A 19,612-nucleotide genomic window follows, 5' to 3' on the forward strand; every position below is an offset into this window, starting at 1 on the left:
GGTTCTACCCTTTACCAGGTGTAGGCCCTTGGGCAATTTAGTTAACTTCCCTGTGTCTCAGTTTCTTCATTTATGAGAATGAGAATAATGCCTATTCTCTATGGTTGTGAAAAGGCTCAAAGAAATTAATAAATGTAAAGTGCTTAGAATAATGCCTGACACAGAGAATGCTCTTTACAAATGAATTGTTTTTATATCATTACTACCAGGATTTTCCCAAAGTGATTTATGGTCTAATAGAATATAATTCACATTTGAACACTTGTTCCTTCTGTCTTCTCTCTCCTTTGGCAGAGGTGACCATCAAAGAAGAGACCATAGACAAAATAAAAGGTGGCACCACTAAGCAGGTTCAGAATTCAGGTGATCAGCAGGGCATTCTCCAGCACACATCTGAAGTTGTCCAGTTGCCTCAGCTAACAGAAGCTTCCAGAAAGCCAGAGGTAGTTGTTGGACCAGAGGACTCCAAAACCTCCCCAGGGCATCGAAGTAAAAACTCCTCATCCAAAAACATGAATATTTTACCACCTATTGTATGACCTTTGCTGAAGGTGTGTCCTGTTCCTTTCCACCAAGGATTTTTATTAGAGACAGCACTTATATTGTACAATATTACAGAGATTGTTGTTTTTTAATGCATAAAGGTTTTTTTTTAAAAAAAACTTTATTCATATGGCTAGTTAAGCATGATTCCTATTATGAGAGATGCGGGAGAATGTCCTTGCACCTACACTCCCTTCTTATGCCCTCAATCAGATAAAACAATGTATGTGTGGGGTGGGGGTGGGGGGTAAGTATTCAATGGTATAGTATCACTAATAGAACTCTAAATAAAAGAATTTTTTTTTCTTTTCCCCACAAGACAGCTAACCTGTTAGGACTCTTATTTGAAAATGAAGATGAAAAACTAGTTTGAATTCAGCTATTAACTAGTTTAAGCAACAAAGGACATCTATTGGCTTATGTAATTGGGGAATCAGGAGGTGTAAGTAACTGTAGTTTCAGGCACAGCAGAATCTAAAAGTTCAGACAAGGTCATAGGGCTCAGACTCCCTCATCACCTATTAGTTTTGCTTCTTTTTGTGGTTTTCATTCTAAAGACAAGCTCTGCCAAGATGTTAAAGTAACCACCATTATCCAGTAAAAAGATGCAGTGCTGGCAGGAAAATCTCAGAAATTATTGGATTTGAACCAAGCACTATGTCTGAGATATTGGGATCCTGTGGTTGGCCAGCCTGGGTCACAAGCCTATACTGTGATGGTGGTAGCACCATGACTGATGCCTCTCTTGGACTGTGGAGTAGGGGACAGAATATTTCCCAAAGGAAGGGAAGTCGAGTAAATAACAGGATATGTTCATTCATCCAGCATCCTCAAAATCTAATCAGGTTCTTTTGGTTTACTAGTCCTTATCTACATGAATACATAATCTCTATATGATTGTAATTATAGAACAGATACAATTTTACAAGAAACTTAATATCATAACCTCATAAACAACATAGAAAATATACCTGACTTTATAGTTTTCCTTTTAATCACTGTGTCATATTCCATGAAGGGAGACACCTTTTACCCAGGAAAGGTGAAACAGAATGAGAATAGCAGAGGGTCAAAAGGAAATAGGAAAGATAAATATTCCAGGGGTTGACAGAATTGAGTAGAGCCCCCAAGAGGTGGAATTAATACAGAAATTAGGAACCAAAGGAGACAGTTTCTAGCAAGATCAAAAATATAAAATTTCACAGAAAGTTGAGGGTAAGAACAGAAAATGCCTTAGGTGGGAGAAATGTCCTAACAGGTGACTTGTCCCAGGTCCTATAGCCAGAAAAGTATAGACATGGCAATAGAACTCAGGTCTTCTGGACCTTTTTTGACACCAACTATGAATAAAATTGAGGAAGACCATTGTTCTACAGAGATAGGAGAAGAAGCCAAGTCCTCCATATCATAATGAGAATGATTCAGGTTGAATAGAAGATACTTTGTGATTTGCATGATTATAAAGGCTAAATAGTCTTATTCTTAGGGAACATTTTAAGGCCAGAGATCTGCAAGTTGTAGCACAGACAGGATACATAGAAACACCTTAGCAGGCCTCTCAGTCCAGCACTATTTTTCTTCTTGTTATCCATCTGATTATTTTTTAATTCCTGAAATTTCTTGACCTTATTGTCCATTGGATCCCAAGGAAACCAAACACCTGGAGTCCTTTCATTGTAATCTTTTTAATTTTGTGTCCTTGCTTGCATGGACGGGAAAATCTGCAAAATCCAGTGACTAGCATAAGATGACATGTCTTTGATGTGAGTGGTATGATAGGGCTCTGTAAGGATATGGAGAGGAGAGCTGTGGAAGTAAGAAGGGATGGGGAGAAGGGAAAGCAGTGGGTGGGCGCCTATCACAGGTTCACCATCAGCCAGTCCAGCAGCTGCAGCCGTGTAACATTTCCCACCGCCTCGTCCAGCTGTCGCTCCTTCTCGTAGCGCAGCACCGACTGCAGGACCTCACCTACACTACGTCCTTTGTCCACAGCAGCAGCCGAGAGCTGAAGTAGCTGTGGAAAGGAAAGAAAGCAGTAGTGTAAGGACAGAGCATCCCAGGGCAGACCAGAAAGGGCCTGAGAAGGCTAGAACAAAGAGGCTGGGCAGAGCTTGGAAAACTTCGGAAGAAGGGGCTCCAATTAGATGCTGAGAAGACTTCCATAATTGGAAAGAAGAGATGTTAGCATCCACCTGTACATCATATGGAAAGTACGATCTCCCACTAAGACTAAATCTTGCTTCCTCCAGTAGGTATTTGGTCAAGAGTGATCTTGTTTTCTAAGACTTTTAAAGTTCTTAAGCTCACTGTAATATCATAAAACAGTCTTCCACCATTGTCCTAAGACCGACAAGGGCAGGGGTGAAATAACCAGAGGACAAACGGACATGTTGCTTTCCATGCCCCACAGAACAGAGAGCCTAGAATGCTAGAGCACAAGAGCAACTCAGAGATCCATTCAACCCTCATGAAGACATGGCTCAGAGAGGTGGTGAGACTTGTCAGTAATACAGTGCTAGAAATTAGCAGAAGCAACATGCATATCCAGATCTCTGAACCCCATGTTCCTCTCTCTTTCCAAGCTCGAAATGAGAAAAATTAGCCAAAGCAATAATTCTGACCATATGAACACAGTACATCACCATTCATCTAAAGTAACCAGAGTTTTGGGCACCTGGGTGGCTCAGTTGGTTAAGTGTCTGACTCTTGGTTTCGGTTCAGGTCATGATCTCACACGGCTTCTTCAAGGGTTCGAGCCCTGAATTGGTTTCTGTGCTGGGAGGGTGGTGCTTGCTTGGGATTCTCTCTCTGCCCCTCCCCCACTTGCACTGTTTCTGTCAAATAAAAACAACCAGATTTTTATTTTGTGTATTCTGCATCTGACTCTCTGAGAAAGAGTTAAAAGGAAAATAAATAGGCCAAGTATCAGGAGCTTTTCCAAAGGGGGAAATTTCCATGAGAGAGAATAAAGTAACATATGGATATTCTTAAAACAAATGGAAGGACCAAGTCAACAAAGAGAAGATATAATTTTAGAAAAACATAAAATCCAAATGAAAACTTGTCAGATGGGCTAAATTGAATGAAGATGAGAGAGAAAAGTTAGTTAACTTAAATATGGATTCATAGAAATAAACTGCATTGAACAACATAAGAAATTGACTAAACTTTCTTCAATAAAACCTCTTTGAAAAAAATAAAGTGAGCTCAGGGACCTGTGGAATAATGCCAAAGGCCTTGCTTTTATGTCATTAGAGTTCCAAGAGAGGAATAAAGAGTTTGCAGAAAAAATGCTGCAAGAAACAATGGATAAAAGTTTCCCCAACTTGCCAAGAGATATAACTGACAAATTCAAAAAGCTCAGTGAGCCTAAAATAAGATAAACCTAATGAAATTCACTTTAGGACCTGTCAAAATCAAATTGCTGAAAATTAAAAATCTGAAAGCAGTCAGAGAAAATGCTGAATTATTTTTAAAAGAATAATTCAAATGACAGCATATTTTGGTCAAAAACCAAAAATGTCACGGGGCGCCTGGGTGGCGCAGTCGGTTAAGCGTCCGACTTCAGCCAGGTCACGATCTCGCGGTCCGTGAGTTCGAGCCCCGCGTCAGGCTCTGGGCTGATGGCTCAGAGCCTGGAGCCTGTTTCTGATTCTGTGTCTCCCTCTCTCTCTGCCCCTCCCCTGTTCATGCTCTGTCTCTCTCTGTCCCAAAAATAAATAAAAAACGTTGAAAAAAAAAAACAACCAAAAATGTCAGAAGGAAATAGCACAACACTTTTAAGCACTAAAAAGAACTGCCAAATCAGAATCCTGTATCAAAAATTATACATCAGGAATAAGGTAAAAAATGTTTATTTATTTATTTGAGAGAGACAGAGTGCACACAAGCCAGGGAGGGGCAGAGAGAAAGGGAGGGAGAGAGAGAGAGAGAATCCCAAGCAGGCTCCATGCTGGCAGTGTAAAGCCTGATGTGGGGCTTGATCCCACGAACTGTGAGATCATGACCTGTGCTGACAGCTGAGCCTGGAGCCTGCTTTGGTTCTGTGTCTCGCTCTCTCTCTGCCCCTCCCCTGCTTGCACTGTCTCTCTTTCTCAAAAATAAATAAAACATTTTTTAAAAACTTAAAAAAAAAACACAAAAGAAGTCATGGCCAGAAATTGTGTTCTAATTCTTCAGGCAAAAGGAAAATTATGTCAGAAGGAAACTGGGAACATCAGGAATGAATGATGAACAACAGAAACAGTAAAAATCTCAATAATAAATTTTCTCTGTTCTTTAAAATACTGGCATACCTTGAAGATATTGTGGGTTCAGTTCAAGACCACCATAATAAAGTGATATCACACTTTATATAAAGTCAATTTTTTTTATCACAATAAAGTGAGTCAAACCAAAAAAATATAATAGTATGTTTACACTATTGTTTACACTATACTAATAGTTACACTATATGTTTACACTATACTAATAGTATAATAGTGCATATAATAGTATGTTTACACTATTAAGTGTGCAACAGCATATGTCCAGAAAACAATGTACATAATTAAAAAATACTTTATTGCTAAAAAATGTCAACCATTATTTGAGTTTTCAGTGAATTTTTATCACTGATTACAGATCATCATAACAAATATAATAGTGAAAAAGTTTGAAATATTTTGAGAATTACCCAAATGAGACACAGACACACAGAGTGAGCAAATACTGCTGGAAAATGGCACCAACAGACTTGCGAGATATAGGGTTGCTACAAACCTTTGAATTTGTGAAAAATGCAATACCTGCAAAGCACAATAAAGTGAGGCACAATAAAATGAGGTGTGACTTTATTTTTTATAATTGAAAGCAAAAATAACATTGTCTAATGATTTTTCTAATATATGTAGATTACATTAAATAACTACAACGTAAGGGAGAAGGTAATGAGACCTATAAAGTAGTAAGATTTCTACACCACAGTTTAAGTGGCAACTATTGATTCTACATAGACTCTAAAAAGTATGTATATTGTAATCCTTAGGGAAATTACTTAAAAAACAACACAGAGATATAGTCAAAAACACAATAAATTAAAACAGAATACTAAAAAAAAAAAAAATTAAATAATCCAAAAGGTGGCAACAAATGGGGGAAGAGGAGGTAAATTAGAACAGTTGACCCAAATCCAAACATATCAATAATTAGGCTAAATGTAAATGATGTAAACATACCAACTGTCAGAATGGATTAAAAAAAACATGACTAGACTATATGTTACCTACAAAAAAGAAAAAACCTCTTCAAATGATATAGGTAAGTTAAAAGTAAAAATATTGAAAAAAATGTATCATTGAAACATCAATTGAAAAAAAGTTAGAACCTCAACATTTATGGACAAGTGATTTTTTAAAAAGGGGAAAGATAATTCATAAGGGCCAGCTCTCCATTTGTCTTTTCAACAAATGATACTGAGACAACTCATATCCACATGCAACAGGTGAATTTCAATGCCTTCCTCATATTATACACAAAAATGAACTCAATGTGGATCACAGACCAAAATATAAGAGCTGAAATTATCCAAGAAAACAAAGGAGAAAATCTTCATGGCTGGGTTAGGTCAGGGTTTCTCAATCTGGTCCTATTTACGTGATGGGCCAGGTAATTCTGTGTTGTGGGCTGTACTGTGCATTCTAGGATGTTTAGCAGCATCCCTGGCCTCTTCCACTAGACCCAAGTAGCAACTCCCTCTCAGCTGATGACACAACAAAATATATCTCTAGATACTGCCAAATGTCCCCTGGGGGCAAAACTGCTTCCAGTTGAGAACCACTGGGGTAGACAAGGATTTATTAGACATAACATCAAAAAGCACAAGCAATATGTTTTCACTCTTATGTGGATCCTGAGAAACTTAACAGAAGACCATGGAGGAGGGGAAGGAAAAAAAAAGTTAGAGAGGGAGGGAGTCAAACCATAAGAGACTCTTAAAAACTGAGAATAAACTGAGGGTTGATAGGGGGTGGGAGGGAGGGGAAAGTGGGTGATGGGCATTGAGGAGGGCACCTTTTGGGATGAGCACTGGGTGTTGTATGGAAACCAATTTGACAATAAATTTCTATTAAAAAAAACACAAGCAATAAAGGCAAAAAATAAATTAGATTTTATAATTGAAAACTTTTGCTCTTCAAAAGACTCCATCGAGTAAGAAGACAAACTGTAGACTGAGAGAAAATATGTGCAAATCATTTATATCTGACAAAGGACTTGTATCCAGAATATATAAGGAATTCTTATAACTTGGTAAAGAAGAAACCAACCCAGTCAAAATATGGGCAAAAGAGGGGCACCTTGGTGGCTCAGTTGGTTAAGTGTCCGACTTCAGCTCAGGTTATGATCTCACGGTTCATGAGTTCAAGCCCTGCATCAGGCTCTGTGCTGACAGCTCAGAGCCTGCTTAGAATTCTCTGTCTCCCTCTCTCTCTGCCCCTCCCCTGCTTGTGCTCTCTAAAATAGATAAACATGAACAAAAATATATGGGTAAAAGATTCGTGCAGACAACTCACCAAAAAATATATATGAATGGTTAATGAGCACATAAAATGATGTTTATCAAATTAAATCTACAGTGAAATACCATTATAACAACTATAAAAAAATAATGTTGACAAAAATATGGAGAAACTGAAACCCACATACACCGCTGGTGGGAATGTAAAATGGCACAGCTATCTTGGAAAACATGTAGCAATCCCACTCCTTGTTACCCAAGAGAAATGAGAACATGTGTCCACACAAAGACTTGTATGTGAGTATTCATAATAGCATTATTCATAATAGCAAAAAAGTGAAAATAATCCAAATTTCCAGTAGCTAATGAATGGATAAACAAAATGCATTATATATCCATTTCATGAAATAAAGAGAAATGAACTACTGATACATACTACAACATGGATAAACCTCAAAAATATTATGCTTAGTGTGTGTAGTCTTTTACAGATGTAAAAGACTGCATATTTTATGGCTCGATTATAGAAAATGAAAGAAAGGTAAACCTATGATGATGGAAACATAAATGGTTACATGTGGCTGGGGGACAGAAACAGAAATGTACCCTAGAAAGTTCTGAGATAGAGAAGTAAGGAGTTCCTAGACTTATCAGATATTAAAACACATTACTGAATAGCAGTAATTAAAACAATATGCTAGTAAAATACTAGGAATGGACAATTCAATGTAACAGAACAGAACATTCAAGAAAAGAACCAACAACCTGTAGCATCTAGAAAAAAATAAGAGATTGCATTCCTACCTCATACCTTATGTACAAATGAATTAAAAATGGATCAAAATCTTAAATATTTTTTTTCCAACGTTTATTTATTTTTGGGACAGAGAGAGACAGAGCATGAACGGGGGAGGGGCAGAGAGAGAGGGAGACACAGAATCAGAAACAGGCTCCAGGCTCTGAGCCATCAGCCCAGAGCCTGACGCGGGGCTCGAACTCACGGACCGCGAGATCGTGACCTGGCTGAAGTCGGACGCTTAACCGACTGCGCCACCCAGGCGCCCCAAAAATCTTAAATATTTTTAAAAATCATAAAGTACTAGAGAAAAACATTGGTAATTTTTGTTAACATCCTGTAGTGAGCATGTTTTCCAAAATATGACATGAAACTCAGAAACAAAATTTTAAAATGCCTTATATTTGACTACATAAACATTTAAAAAATTTTATATGGCAAAACAAACTAAAACAAAACAAAAACACCAATCAAAAGACAAGTGACAAAAAATGTATTTAATATCATAAAGGCTAATCTTCTTGCATATATAAAACTCTTATAGGTCAATAAGAAAGGGAGTAGCAGCCCAGTAGAAAAATGGGCAGAGGTTATGAACAAAATTCATCCATGAAAAAGGAAATTCAAGTGGCTCTCAAATTTTTCTAATGAGAAAAGTGCAAAGCAAGACAACATTTGGCAAAGATGAGAAGTTTGGCACTTACTATTGGTTAAAGCATGGGAAATGGGCACTCTCATATTGTTTTAATAGGAGTGCAAATTGGTACAAGCTCTATAGAAGGCAATTTGGAAATATATATCTAATATACAAATACATTTCTCTGAGACATCTTGAAATTCCTTTCCTAGGTATTTAGCACATACAGATACATTTGAATCTGTATGTTTAGCATTATTTTTGGACAAAATATTAGCAACTGAAATGTCCATATATAGGAGAGTGGTTAAATATCCTTATACAATAATATATAGCCACTAAGAAGAATGTGGCAGGTAATATGTTGTGGAAGAGAATATATATATATATATATATATATATATATATATATATATTGACTTAAGGAAAAGATATATACCTATAAGCATTTGCTTGTATATGCATTTGTATTTCTGGAAGGATAAAGAAGAAATTAATCAGAAAGGTTTTCTCCAGGGAGGGCAATGGGTTGGGAGATAAGGATAGAAAAAAATCCTTAATTTCACTGTGCCTTTTGTGACTTTGGATGTAGTACTATACACATATTATCTATTCAAATATGGATACAAATTTGTTTAAAGAAATTGGGTTCATGGGCATCACAGTGTTACAGCATTAGCATGGGAGTATTTCCATATCTCCCCTTCTGCCAAAAAAAAATCTCAAATAATTTTCAGGTAGTTTCTTTGATGTATACTTCATCCAACTCTTACTAAAAATATACTGATATTCAATGCAAACCTACTTATTAGTTGAGATTTGGACATGCTGTTGCCCATCCTTTCCATTCTTTCCCTTTAATAAAATAGATGATCATCTTTATCTTTACACTGGGCAAAGATGTATGTATGTGTGTATGTGTTTGTGTGTATAAGAGGAATGCAAGTATGTTGCCTTCATTTTAATTAAGTATATTACAGACATTCTAATCTAAAATAATATAAAACCAGAATGTGTTATGTATGTTATGTATAATGGGTTTGACTTACAATATGGCTATAGAACAAAAGCATTTCACATATCATACACATGAAACCTATGCTCCTTTTTAGATTTTTTTCTTCAGTCTAAAGCTTTTGTGAATATAGGCCCCTCTACTAATTGTTGTGTATCAAAATAGTTGTCTTTTACAGACTGGAAAAACTGTAAAGAGACAGAACCTGCCAAGAACTCTTAGGGATATATCTAGGATTGGAACCCCATGTTATATCCTCTAGCCCAAACTTAAATGTACACACATATTACCTGGGGATTTTGCTGAAATTGAGTTTCTAATTCAGTAGGGCAAGAGTATAGCCTGAGATTCTGTACTTATAACAAGCTCCCAGGTGATGCCAGTGCTGTTGGTCCATAGACACACTTTAGTTCCAAGTTTATAAATCACAGAGTTTCTTACATAGTATAGCCTCTTCTGTATGTTATACAATCCTGTGTCTTTTCAGTAATCAGATAAACGAAGTAACCCAGTTACAAGGGTTACCAATACCACTTATACTTCCACATCCTCTGGTTTCTATGAGGATGAATTATTTTTATAAATAATTCCAACCTCTTGTGCCATGCTTACTATTTACTTGGTGCTATTCTATTTCTCTCAATTGAAATGAAATTATCAAAAGCCCTAAGTGTGTGGTGTGTGTGTATGTGTATATGTGTGGTAGGGATGGTCTCTATTCCTTAATTCCTCTACATTACCATGAAGCAGCAACTTGAATAAGTATTCATGCTTTCCAGTCTCAAAATTTGATTTCAGGGAAGGATTCCAGATAACAGCATGAAAAGATCCTGCACTCACCTCTGCCCACAAACACAACAAATCTACAGCTACATATGGAATAAGTCCCTCTGAAAAGGACCCAAAAGCTAGCTGAACAGTGCTTCCACAAGAGAATATAGAAGGACCACATCAAGATGGGTAGGAGAGGCAGTTAGACATGGTCTAGCAAGAAAATGCACAATGAGCTACACTCAGGAGGAATCTCATAATATGAAGCTGTCCCTGAGAAGTGAGGGGTTTGTGCCCCATATCAGACACCCAACCCTAATGAACTGTGCTAGAGAGGTAAGCTCTTAACATGTCTGGCCTTAAAAACCAACAGTGTTTACTCCCAGGAGAACCAAATGGCTATAGGGAATGAAAAATCTGCTCTTAAATGGTTTGTATACAAACCCACTCATCCTGGAACACAGCACAAAAGCAACAGTTTGAAAGGCTCCTAGACTATATGCAAAGGAGACTCATTTCTTAATCTTAAAGCATCTGCCACAGAAGCAGAAACCTACTGGGACTCTCAGGATGAAGGCGGGTGCTATTTTTGTGTTTTCCTTCTGCCTTGTTGGTGCCAATACTGGCAGATATCATTTTCACACCACCCACAGGCCTGCTAGCTCCAGTGAGAGCACCCTGTTCCTGCACACTGCAGCCATGGCTCACCATGCCACAGCCAATGGATAGGCACAAACCACAAAAGGGATGCTCGTTGAGCACCTGGATCTCGGGGCCAAGGGGAATTGCATTTCTGGGCCCTATGGGTCTGCAACAGAGGGACAGTCCTTGGCAGGCTACCACCCCATGGCACTGCACAGACAGCAGACTGAAATACATCTTCAGTCTTCATGTGAAAAAGGCCTTGCCACAGTTTGTTGATATCTCCTAAAAAGGAGCTTGAGCACATGTCTAAATACATGAATTTTGCAACTATTGCCCAGGAAGACCTCCAGATCTCCTGGTCTGGAAGTCTTCAGGGATTACAACTGTGGGTATATTTACACACCTTAAAAGTTGCTGCCTGAGGATCTGGCTTACAATTAACCTGAAACTAGGCAATGTCTGAGATCCCTCCCTTTGGAACACTGACAGATGTGGGCACACCCTCAACAACTGGGACCTATTAAGAACAATTCAAGCGAGGTTCCAGTCCACATGGTGGTGAAATAGGGGAACCCGAAGTTCCCTCATCCCTCAAACACAGCACTGTTGAGGCCAGAGGACTTGGAATTCCAAGAGTACAGGCTGCGGAGTGGCAGACATCTCCAAGAGCCCACGGGGACAACTTGGCAGACCATAGGTATGTGATTGCAAACTGGGAGAGATAAAATGGGTGGCATAGGAACAGAGGGGAGGGATCCCCTTCTGTGGAGAGACAAAAGGAAGAGAGAGGCTATGGAAGTGTAGGATTGTATTTGGACAAGAGAAAACCACGGACCAGGGAATGGACAAAATGGAGAAAGAATCAATTTCTAACTGCAGGGCTTTCTCTGGACTGGGGCCAGCTGCCCTGTTCATGCACCTGGGGAGGAGGGGAGCCAGTCCCAGGCTTGGTAACTAGCTCAGAGGTGCAGTCTGCAGTCAGAGAAAGCAATTCCCTCCCTTGAGTGCTGTGGGAAGAAGGCACAGAGCCATTCCAAGGACAAAAGACCCTGCAGGTGCCCGCCAACCAGAGGCCTTTGTTGGCTGGCTGAGTGGAGTGGCACTACCCTGGAACTGGGGCCTGCAGAGTGGGATCCTTTAAGACACTGGGGTTTGAATCCAAGCCGAGCACCTGGGAGGTACAGGAGACTGCGGACTGGAACAAAACAGCCCGCTCACACACACGTGGCACTGTGAGGAGCTAGAGGCCCTTTGTTGGCTGGCTGGCTGGAGTACTACTTCCCTGAAACCAGGGTGTGCAGAGAAAGATCCTTTAATACATTGGGGTTTGAATCCCAGCCGAGCACCTGGGGGGCACAGGAGACTGTGGAGCAGAACAAACTGGCCTGCTTATGCCTGCATGGCACTGTAAAGATGGTCTGAACAGAGTGGTTTGGGACACCCAGTCTGGGGAGGAGAGAATGGGGTTTTGCCATTTTTCTCCCCATCACCAACAAGGTGGGATTTCAGGGAATGGACAAGGGGCCCACAGTGGAGGTGGGACATGCCTATGCCACACCACACCCATCCATGCCTGGTAACTGTGTAGCCACCAGAGCAAGATTGACACTGACTGAACCAGACGGCCCCTCGTCCAGACTAGGTCAGCCACTGGTCCCAAGGGTTATGTCAATGAACAAATCAAAGCACACCTGGTGAAAGGTCCAAACCACCACTACAAGTAGGGAGATAAAGCAACCAGAGTCACAACAACAGCTAGCATGTAACACACTCCAAAAACACCTCCTGAAGGGCCAGGCCCTGGACATCACATGACCCCTCTTTAATACAGTAGTGCTTGCAGGTACAGGACACATAGCAAGCTACTAAAACACATAAGGGACAGAAAACTAGCCAAAATGATGAAACAGAAGAATTCTGAAAAGAAATTCCAGGAAGAAATGACAGCTAGAGAATTGCTTAAAACAGACATAAACAATACATCTGATCAAGAATTTAGAGTAATAGCCATAAGAATAATCACTGGTTTTGAAAAAAACATAGAAGACAGCAGAGAATCTATTGCTGCAGAGTTCAAGGAACTAAAAAACAGTCACGATAAATTAAGAAATGTTGTAAATAAGGTGCAAAACAAATAAGGTGAAAAAATAAACTAGATTCAGTGACAGCAAGGATGGAAGAAGCAGAGGGGAGAATATGTGAAGCAGAAGATAAAATTATGGAAAATGATGAAGCTGAGAAAAAGAGATAAGAAAGTACTAGACCATGAGGGGAAAATTAGAGAACTAAGTAGTTCAATGAAACATAGTAATATCTGTATGATAAGAGTGCCAGAAGAGGAAGGAGAGAGAGAAAGGGGCAGAAGGTTTATTGAACAAATTATAGCTGAGAACTTCCCTAATCTGGGGAAGGGAGCAGACATCCAAATCCAGGAGGCACAGAGAACTCCCTTCAGATTTAACAGGAATAGGTCTTCTCCACAGCATATCATAATGCAACTGGAAAAATACAAAGATAAAGAGAGAATTCTGAAAGCAGCTAGGGACAAACAGGCCTTAACCTACAAGGGTAGACACATCAAGGGTAGTAGCAGACCTGTCCACTAAAACTCGGCAGAAGGGAGTGGAAGGAAATATTCAATGTGCTGAATAGGAAAAATACGCCGCCAAGAATCCTTTATCCAGCAAGACTGTCATTCAGAATAGAAGGAGAGATAAAGGATTTCCCAGACAAACAAAAACTAAAGGAGTTTATGACCACTAAACCAGCCCTACAAGAGATCCTAAGGGAGACATTGTAAGTGGAATGCTGCAAAGACTACAAAGGACCAGAGACACCACCACAAGCATGAAACCTACAGATAATACAATGACATTAAATCCGTATCTTTCAATAATAATGCTGAATGTAAATAGACTAAATGCTCTAATCAAAAGACATAGGGTATCAGAATTGATAAAAAAAAAAAAAAGATCCATCTATATGCTGTCTACAGGAGACCCATTTTAGACCTAACGACACCTTCAGATTGAAAGTGAGGGGATGGAGAACCATCTATAATGCTACTGGAAGTCAAAAGAAAGCTGGAGTAGCCATATTTGTATCAGACAAACTAGATTCTAAACTAAAGGTTGTAACAAGATATGAAGAAGGGGATTATATCATAATTACAGGGTCTATCCATCAAGAAGAGCTAACAATTATAAATTTTTATGCCCCCAACTTGGAGACTTCCAAATATATAAATCAATTAATCACAAATATAAACAATCTTTTTGATAAGAATCTGGTAACTGCAGGTGGCTTTAATACTCCACTTAGAGCAATGGACAGATCATCTAGGCAGAAAATCAATAAAGAAACAATGGCCCTGAATGATACACTGGACCAGATGGACCTGACAGATATACTCAGAACTTTTCATCCAAAAGCTGCAGAATACACATTCTTCTCAAGTGCACATGGAACATTCTCCAAGATAGATCACATACTGGGTCACAAAACAGCCCTCAAAAAATATAAAAGAACTGAGATCATACTGTGCATATTTTCAGATCACAATGCTATGAAACTTGAGATCAACCACAAGAAAAAATTTGGAAAATCTCCAAATGCATGGAGGTTAAAGAACATCCTACTAAAGAATGAATGGGTCAACCAGGCAATTAGAGAAGAAATTTAAAAATATATGGAAGCAAATTAAAATGAAAACACAACAATCCAAACGCTTTGGGATGCAGCAAAGGAGTCCTAAGAAGAAAATACATTGCAATCCAGGCCTATCACAAGAAACAAGAAAAATCCTAAATATAAAATGTAACTTCACACCTAAAGGAACTAGAAGCAGAACAGCAAATAAACTCCAAGACCAGTAGAAGAAGAGAAATAATAAAGATTAGAGCAGAAATAAACAATATAGAATCCAAAAAAAAAAAAAAAAACCCAACCCAACCAGTAGAACAGATCAATGAATCTAAGAGCTGTTTTTTTGAAAAAATAAAGTTGATAAATCCCTAGCCAGACTTCTCAAAAAGAAAACAGAGAGGATCCAAATAGATAAAATCACAAATGAAAAAGGACAGATCACAACCAACACCACAGAAATACAAACAATTATTAAAGAATACTATGAAAAATTACATGCCAACAAACTGGAAAACCTGGAAGAAATGGACAAATTCCTAGACACCCACACACTACCAAAACTCAAACAGGGAGAAATAGAAAATTCAAACAGACCCATAATCATCCAAGGAATTGAATCAGTTATCAAAAATCTCCCAACAAATAAGAGACCTGGGCCAGATGGCTTCCCAGGGGAATTCTACCAGACATTTAAAACAGAGTTAATACTGATCTTCTCAAGCTGTTCCAAAAAATGGAAATGGAAGGAAAGCTTCCAGACTCATTCTATGAAACCAGCATTACCTTGATTCCCAAACTAGACAGAGACTCCACAAAAAAGGAGAGTTACAGGCCAATATTCCTGATGAACACAGATGCAAAAATTCTCAACAAGATACTAGCAAATTGAATTCAAGTGTATTAAAAGAATTATTCACCATGATCAAGTGGGATTCATTCCTGGGTTACAAGGTTGGTTCAATATTTGCAAATCAATCAATGTGTACAGCACATTAATAGAAGAAAGGATAATAACCATATGATCCTGTCAATAGATGCAGAAAAAGCATTTGACAAAATACAGCATCCTTTCTTAATAAAAACCTTCAAGAAAACCGGGATAGAAGGAACATACCTTAACATCATAAAAGACATATATGAAAAGTCCACAGCTAATATCATCCTCAATGGGGAAAAACTGAGAGCTTTCCCTCTGAGATCAGGAACATGGCAGGGATGTCCACTTTCACCACTGTTGTTTAACATAGTCTTGGAAGTCCTAGCTTCAGCAATCGGATGACAAAATAAAGGCCATCCAAATTGGCAAAGAAGTCAAACTTTCACTTTTTGCAGATGACATGATACTCTACATGGAAAACCCAAAAGACTCCACCAAAAAGCCACTAGAACTGATACATGAACTCAGCAAAGTTGCAGGATACAAAAATCAATGCACAGAAATCGGTTGCATTTCTATACGTCAATAATGAAGCAACAGAAAACCAAGAAATTGATCCCATTTACAATGCACTAAGAACCATAAAATAACAAGGAATAAACCTAACCAAAGATGTAAAATATCTGTATGCTGAAAACTATAGATAACTTATGAAAGAAATTGAAGAAGACACAAAGAAATGGAAAAACATTCCATGCTAATGGATTGGAAGAACAAATATTATTAAAATGTCAAGGGGCGCCTGGGTGGCTCAGTCGGTTAAGCGGCCGACTTCAGCTCAGGTCATGATCTCGCGGTCCGTGAGTTCAAGCCCCGCGTCGGGTTCTGTGCTGACAGCTCAGAGCCTGGAGCCTGTTTCAGATTCTGTGTCTCCCTCTCTCTGATCCTCCCCTGTTCATGCTCTGTCTGTCTCTGTCTCAAAAATAAATAAACGTTAAAAAAAATTAAAAATAAAATAAAATGTCAATACTACCCAAAGCAATCTACACATTCAATGCAATCCCAATCAAAACTGCACTGGTATTATTCTCAAAGCTAGAAAAAACAATCCTAAAATTAGTATGGAACCACAAAAGACCCCAAATAGCCAAAGCAATGTTGAAAAAGAAAACCAAAGCAGAGGCATCACAATGCTGGGCTTTAGCCTCTACTACAAAGCTGTAATCATCAAGGCAGTATGGTATTGGCACAAAAACAGACATATATAATAGAGAAACCAGAACTGGACACACAAATATATGGACAACTAACCTTTGACAAAGCAGGAAAGAGTATCCATTGGAAAACAGTCTCTTTAGCAAACGGTGCTGAGAGAACTGGACAAGCAACATGCAGAAGAATGAAACTGGACCACTTTCTTACACCACACACAAAAATAAATTCAAAATGAATGAAATACCCAAATGTGAGACAGTAAACCATCAAACCCTAGAGGAGAAAACAGGCAACAATCTCTTTGATCTCAGCCACAGCAATTTCTTGCTCGACATGTCTCTGAAGGCAAGGCAAATCAAAGCAAAAATGAACTATTGGGACCTCTTCAAAATAAAAAGCTTCTGCACAGGGAAGGAAACAACAAAACTAAAAGGCAACTGATGGAATAGGAGAAGATATTTGCAAATGACATATCAGATAAAGGGTTAGTGTCCAAAATCTACAAAGAACTTACCAAACTCAACACCCGAAAAACAAATAACCTGATGAGGAAATGGGCAGAATGGAATGTCACTTTTCCAAATAAGACATTCAGATGGCTAACAGACACATGAAAAGATGCTCAACATCACTCATCATCAGGGAAATACAAATCAAAACCACACTGAGATACCACCTCACAATGGTCAGAGTGGCTAAAATGAACAACTCAGGAAACAACAGATGTTACTGAGGATGTAGAGAAACAGGAACTCTCTTGCACTGTGGGAATGCAAACTGGTGCAGTCACTCTGGGAAACAGTGTGGAGGTTCCTAAAGAAATTAAAAATAGAACTACCCTATGATCCAGCAATAGTACTACTAGGAATTTATCCAAAGAATAAAGGAGTGCTGATTCATAGGGGCACATGTACTCCAATGTTTATAGCAGTGATTTCAACAATAGCCAAATTATGGAAAGAGCCCAACTGATGAATGGATAAAGAAGATGTGGTTTATATATACAATGGAATACTACTTGGCAATGAGAAAGAATAAAATCCTCCCATTTGCAACAACGTGGATGGAACTGGAGGGTATTATGCTAAGTGAAATAAGTCAGTCAGAGAAGGACAGATATCATATGTTTTCACTCATCTGTTGAACTTGAGAAACTTAACAGAAGAATATGGGGGAACGGAAGGGGAAAAAATAGTTGCAAACAGAGAGGGAATTAAATCTATAAGAGACTCTTAAATACAAAGAACAAACTGAGGATTGATGGGAGGGGCAGGGGAGAGGAGAAAATGGGTGATGGGCATTGAGGAGGGCACTTGTTGGAATGAGCACTGGGTGTTGTATATAAGTGATGAATCACAGGAATGTACCCCCAAAACCAAGAGCACACTGTATATACTGTATGTTAGCTAACTTGACAATAAATTATATTTAAAAAAAGAACAAATCAAGCTAATCAGAAAATCACTAAGATCTGAGAAACAGCCAAAAGCTAGGGTACAGCTGAATAATAAGTTTCATCTCCTATATAAGGCCACTCCTTCAAGGCTAGGAAAGATAGCTGTTTCACCTAATACATAGAAACAAACAAAGAGTTAAACAAGATGAGAAGACAGAGTAATATATTCCAAACAAAAGAATAAGACAAAACTTCAAAAAAGAGACCTTAATGAAATGGAGATAAGTAATTTACCTGATAAAGAGTTCAAAGTAGTGGTCAGAAAGATGCTCACCAAACTCAGGAGAAGAATAGATAAACATGGTGAGAATGAACAATGAGATGGAAGGTGAGGTGCAAAAATGTAGAATTTTAAAAATGTGCTCAAACTTAAGATGCTATCAACTTAAATATACTGTTGTAAATATAGGATGTTATATGTAAACCTTATGGTAACCATAAAGCAATAATCTAGATACACATAAGACAATGAAAAAGAAATCTAAATGTAACGCTAAAAAAAAATCACCAAACCACAAGAGAAGAAAGCAAGAGAAGAACGGAACAGAGAGGAACAACAAAAACAGAAAATAATCATGAAATTGGATTTAAAAAACCCACAAGACCCATTTGTTTGTTGCCTGCAAGAGATTTACCTCAGATCTAAGGACACACACACCGGGCTCAAATAAAATCAGAAATGAAAGAGGAGAAGTTTACAACTGATACTACAGAAATACCAAGGGTTATAAGAGTGTACTATGAAAAATTACATGCAAGAAAATTGGACAACCTAGAAGAAATGTATAAATTCCTAGAAACATATACTCTTTCAAGGCTGGATCATGAAGAAAATCTGAATAGACCGATTTCTAGCAAGGAGATTGAGTCAGTAATCTGATTCAACAAACAAAAGTCCAGGACCAGATGGCTTCACTGGTGAATTCTACGACATTCAAAGAAGATTTAATACCTGTCTTTCTCAAACTATTCCAAAAAAATTGAAGAGGAGAGAACACTTCCAAACTCATTGTACAGGCCAGGCATTACCTTGATACCAAAACCATATAAGGACACCAGAAAAACAAATCAGAGGCCAACATCCCTAAATGAACATAGATACAACATCCTCTACAAAATATTAGCAAACCAAATTCAACATTACAATAGAAGAATCATACACCATGCTCAAGTGGCATTTATTCCAAGGATGCAAGGATGGCTCAACATTTACCAATGAATCAATATGATATACCACATTAACAAAATAAAAGATTAAAATTATATGATCATCTCAATAAATGCAGAAAGAAGCATGTGACAGAATTTAATACCCACTTATGATAAAAAGCACTCAACAAAGTGGGTATAGAAGGAACCTACGTCAATATAATGAAGGCTTTATATGACAAAGCCACAGCTAATATCATACAATGGTGAACAGTTGAAAGCTTTTCCTCTGAGATCAGGAACAAGACAAGAATGCTCTAGCCACTTTTATTCAACATATTATTGGAGTCCTAGTCACAGAAATTAA

General features: G+C 38.3%; 2 protein-coding genes across 2 annotated transcripts in view; one reads left to right on the forward strand and one right to left on the reverse strand.

The window, feature by feature from the left end:
• Positions 1-614, forward strand: part of DYRK4 (dual specificity tyrosine phosphorylation regulated kinase 4) — a 52,363-nt gene extending 51,749 nt beyond the window's left edge. The window contains exon 15 of the mRNA XM_030322411.2: positions 295-614. Coding sequence (XP_030178271.2) covers positions 295-539 — 245 coding nt within the window. The 3' untranslated portion in view covers positions 540-614. The remainder of the gene's footprint in view (positions 1-294) is intronic.
• Positions 479-19,612, reverse strand: part of AKAP3 (A-kinase anchoring protein 3) — a 50,069-nt gene continuing 30,935 nt past the window's right edge. The window contains exon 5 of the mRNA XM_032593899.1: positions 479-2,557. Within this exon, the coding sequence (XP_032449790.1) occupies positions 2,402-2,557 (156 nt within the window). The 3' untranslated portion in view covers positions 479-2,401. The remainder of the gene's footprint in view (positions 2,558-19,612) is intronic.

The sequence above is a fragment of the Lynx canadensis genome, chromosome B4 (assembly GCF_007474595.2).
Source record: "Lynx canadensis isolate LIC74 chromosome B4, mLynCan4.pri.v2, whole genome shotgun sequence".
NCBI classification, from domain to species: Eukaryota; Metazoa; Chordata; class Mammalia; order Carnivora; family Felidae; genus Lynx; species Lynx canadensis.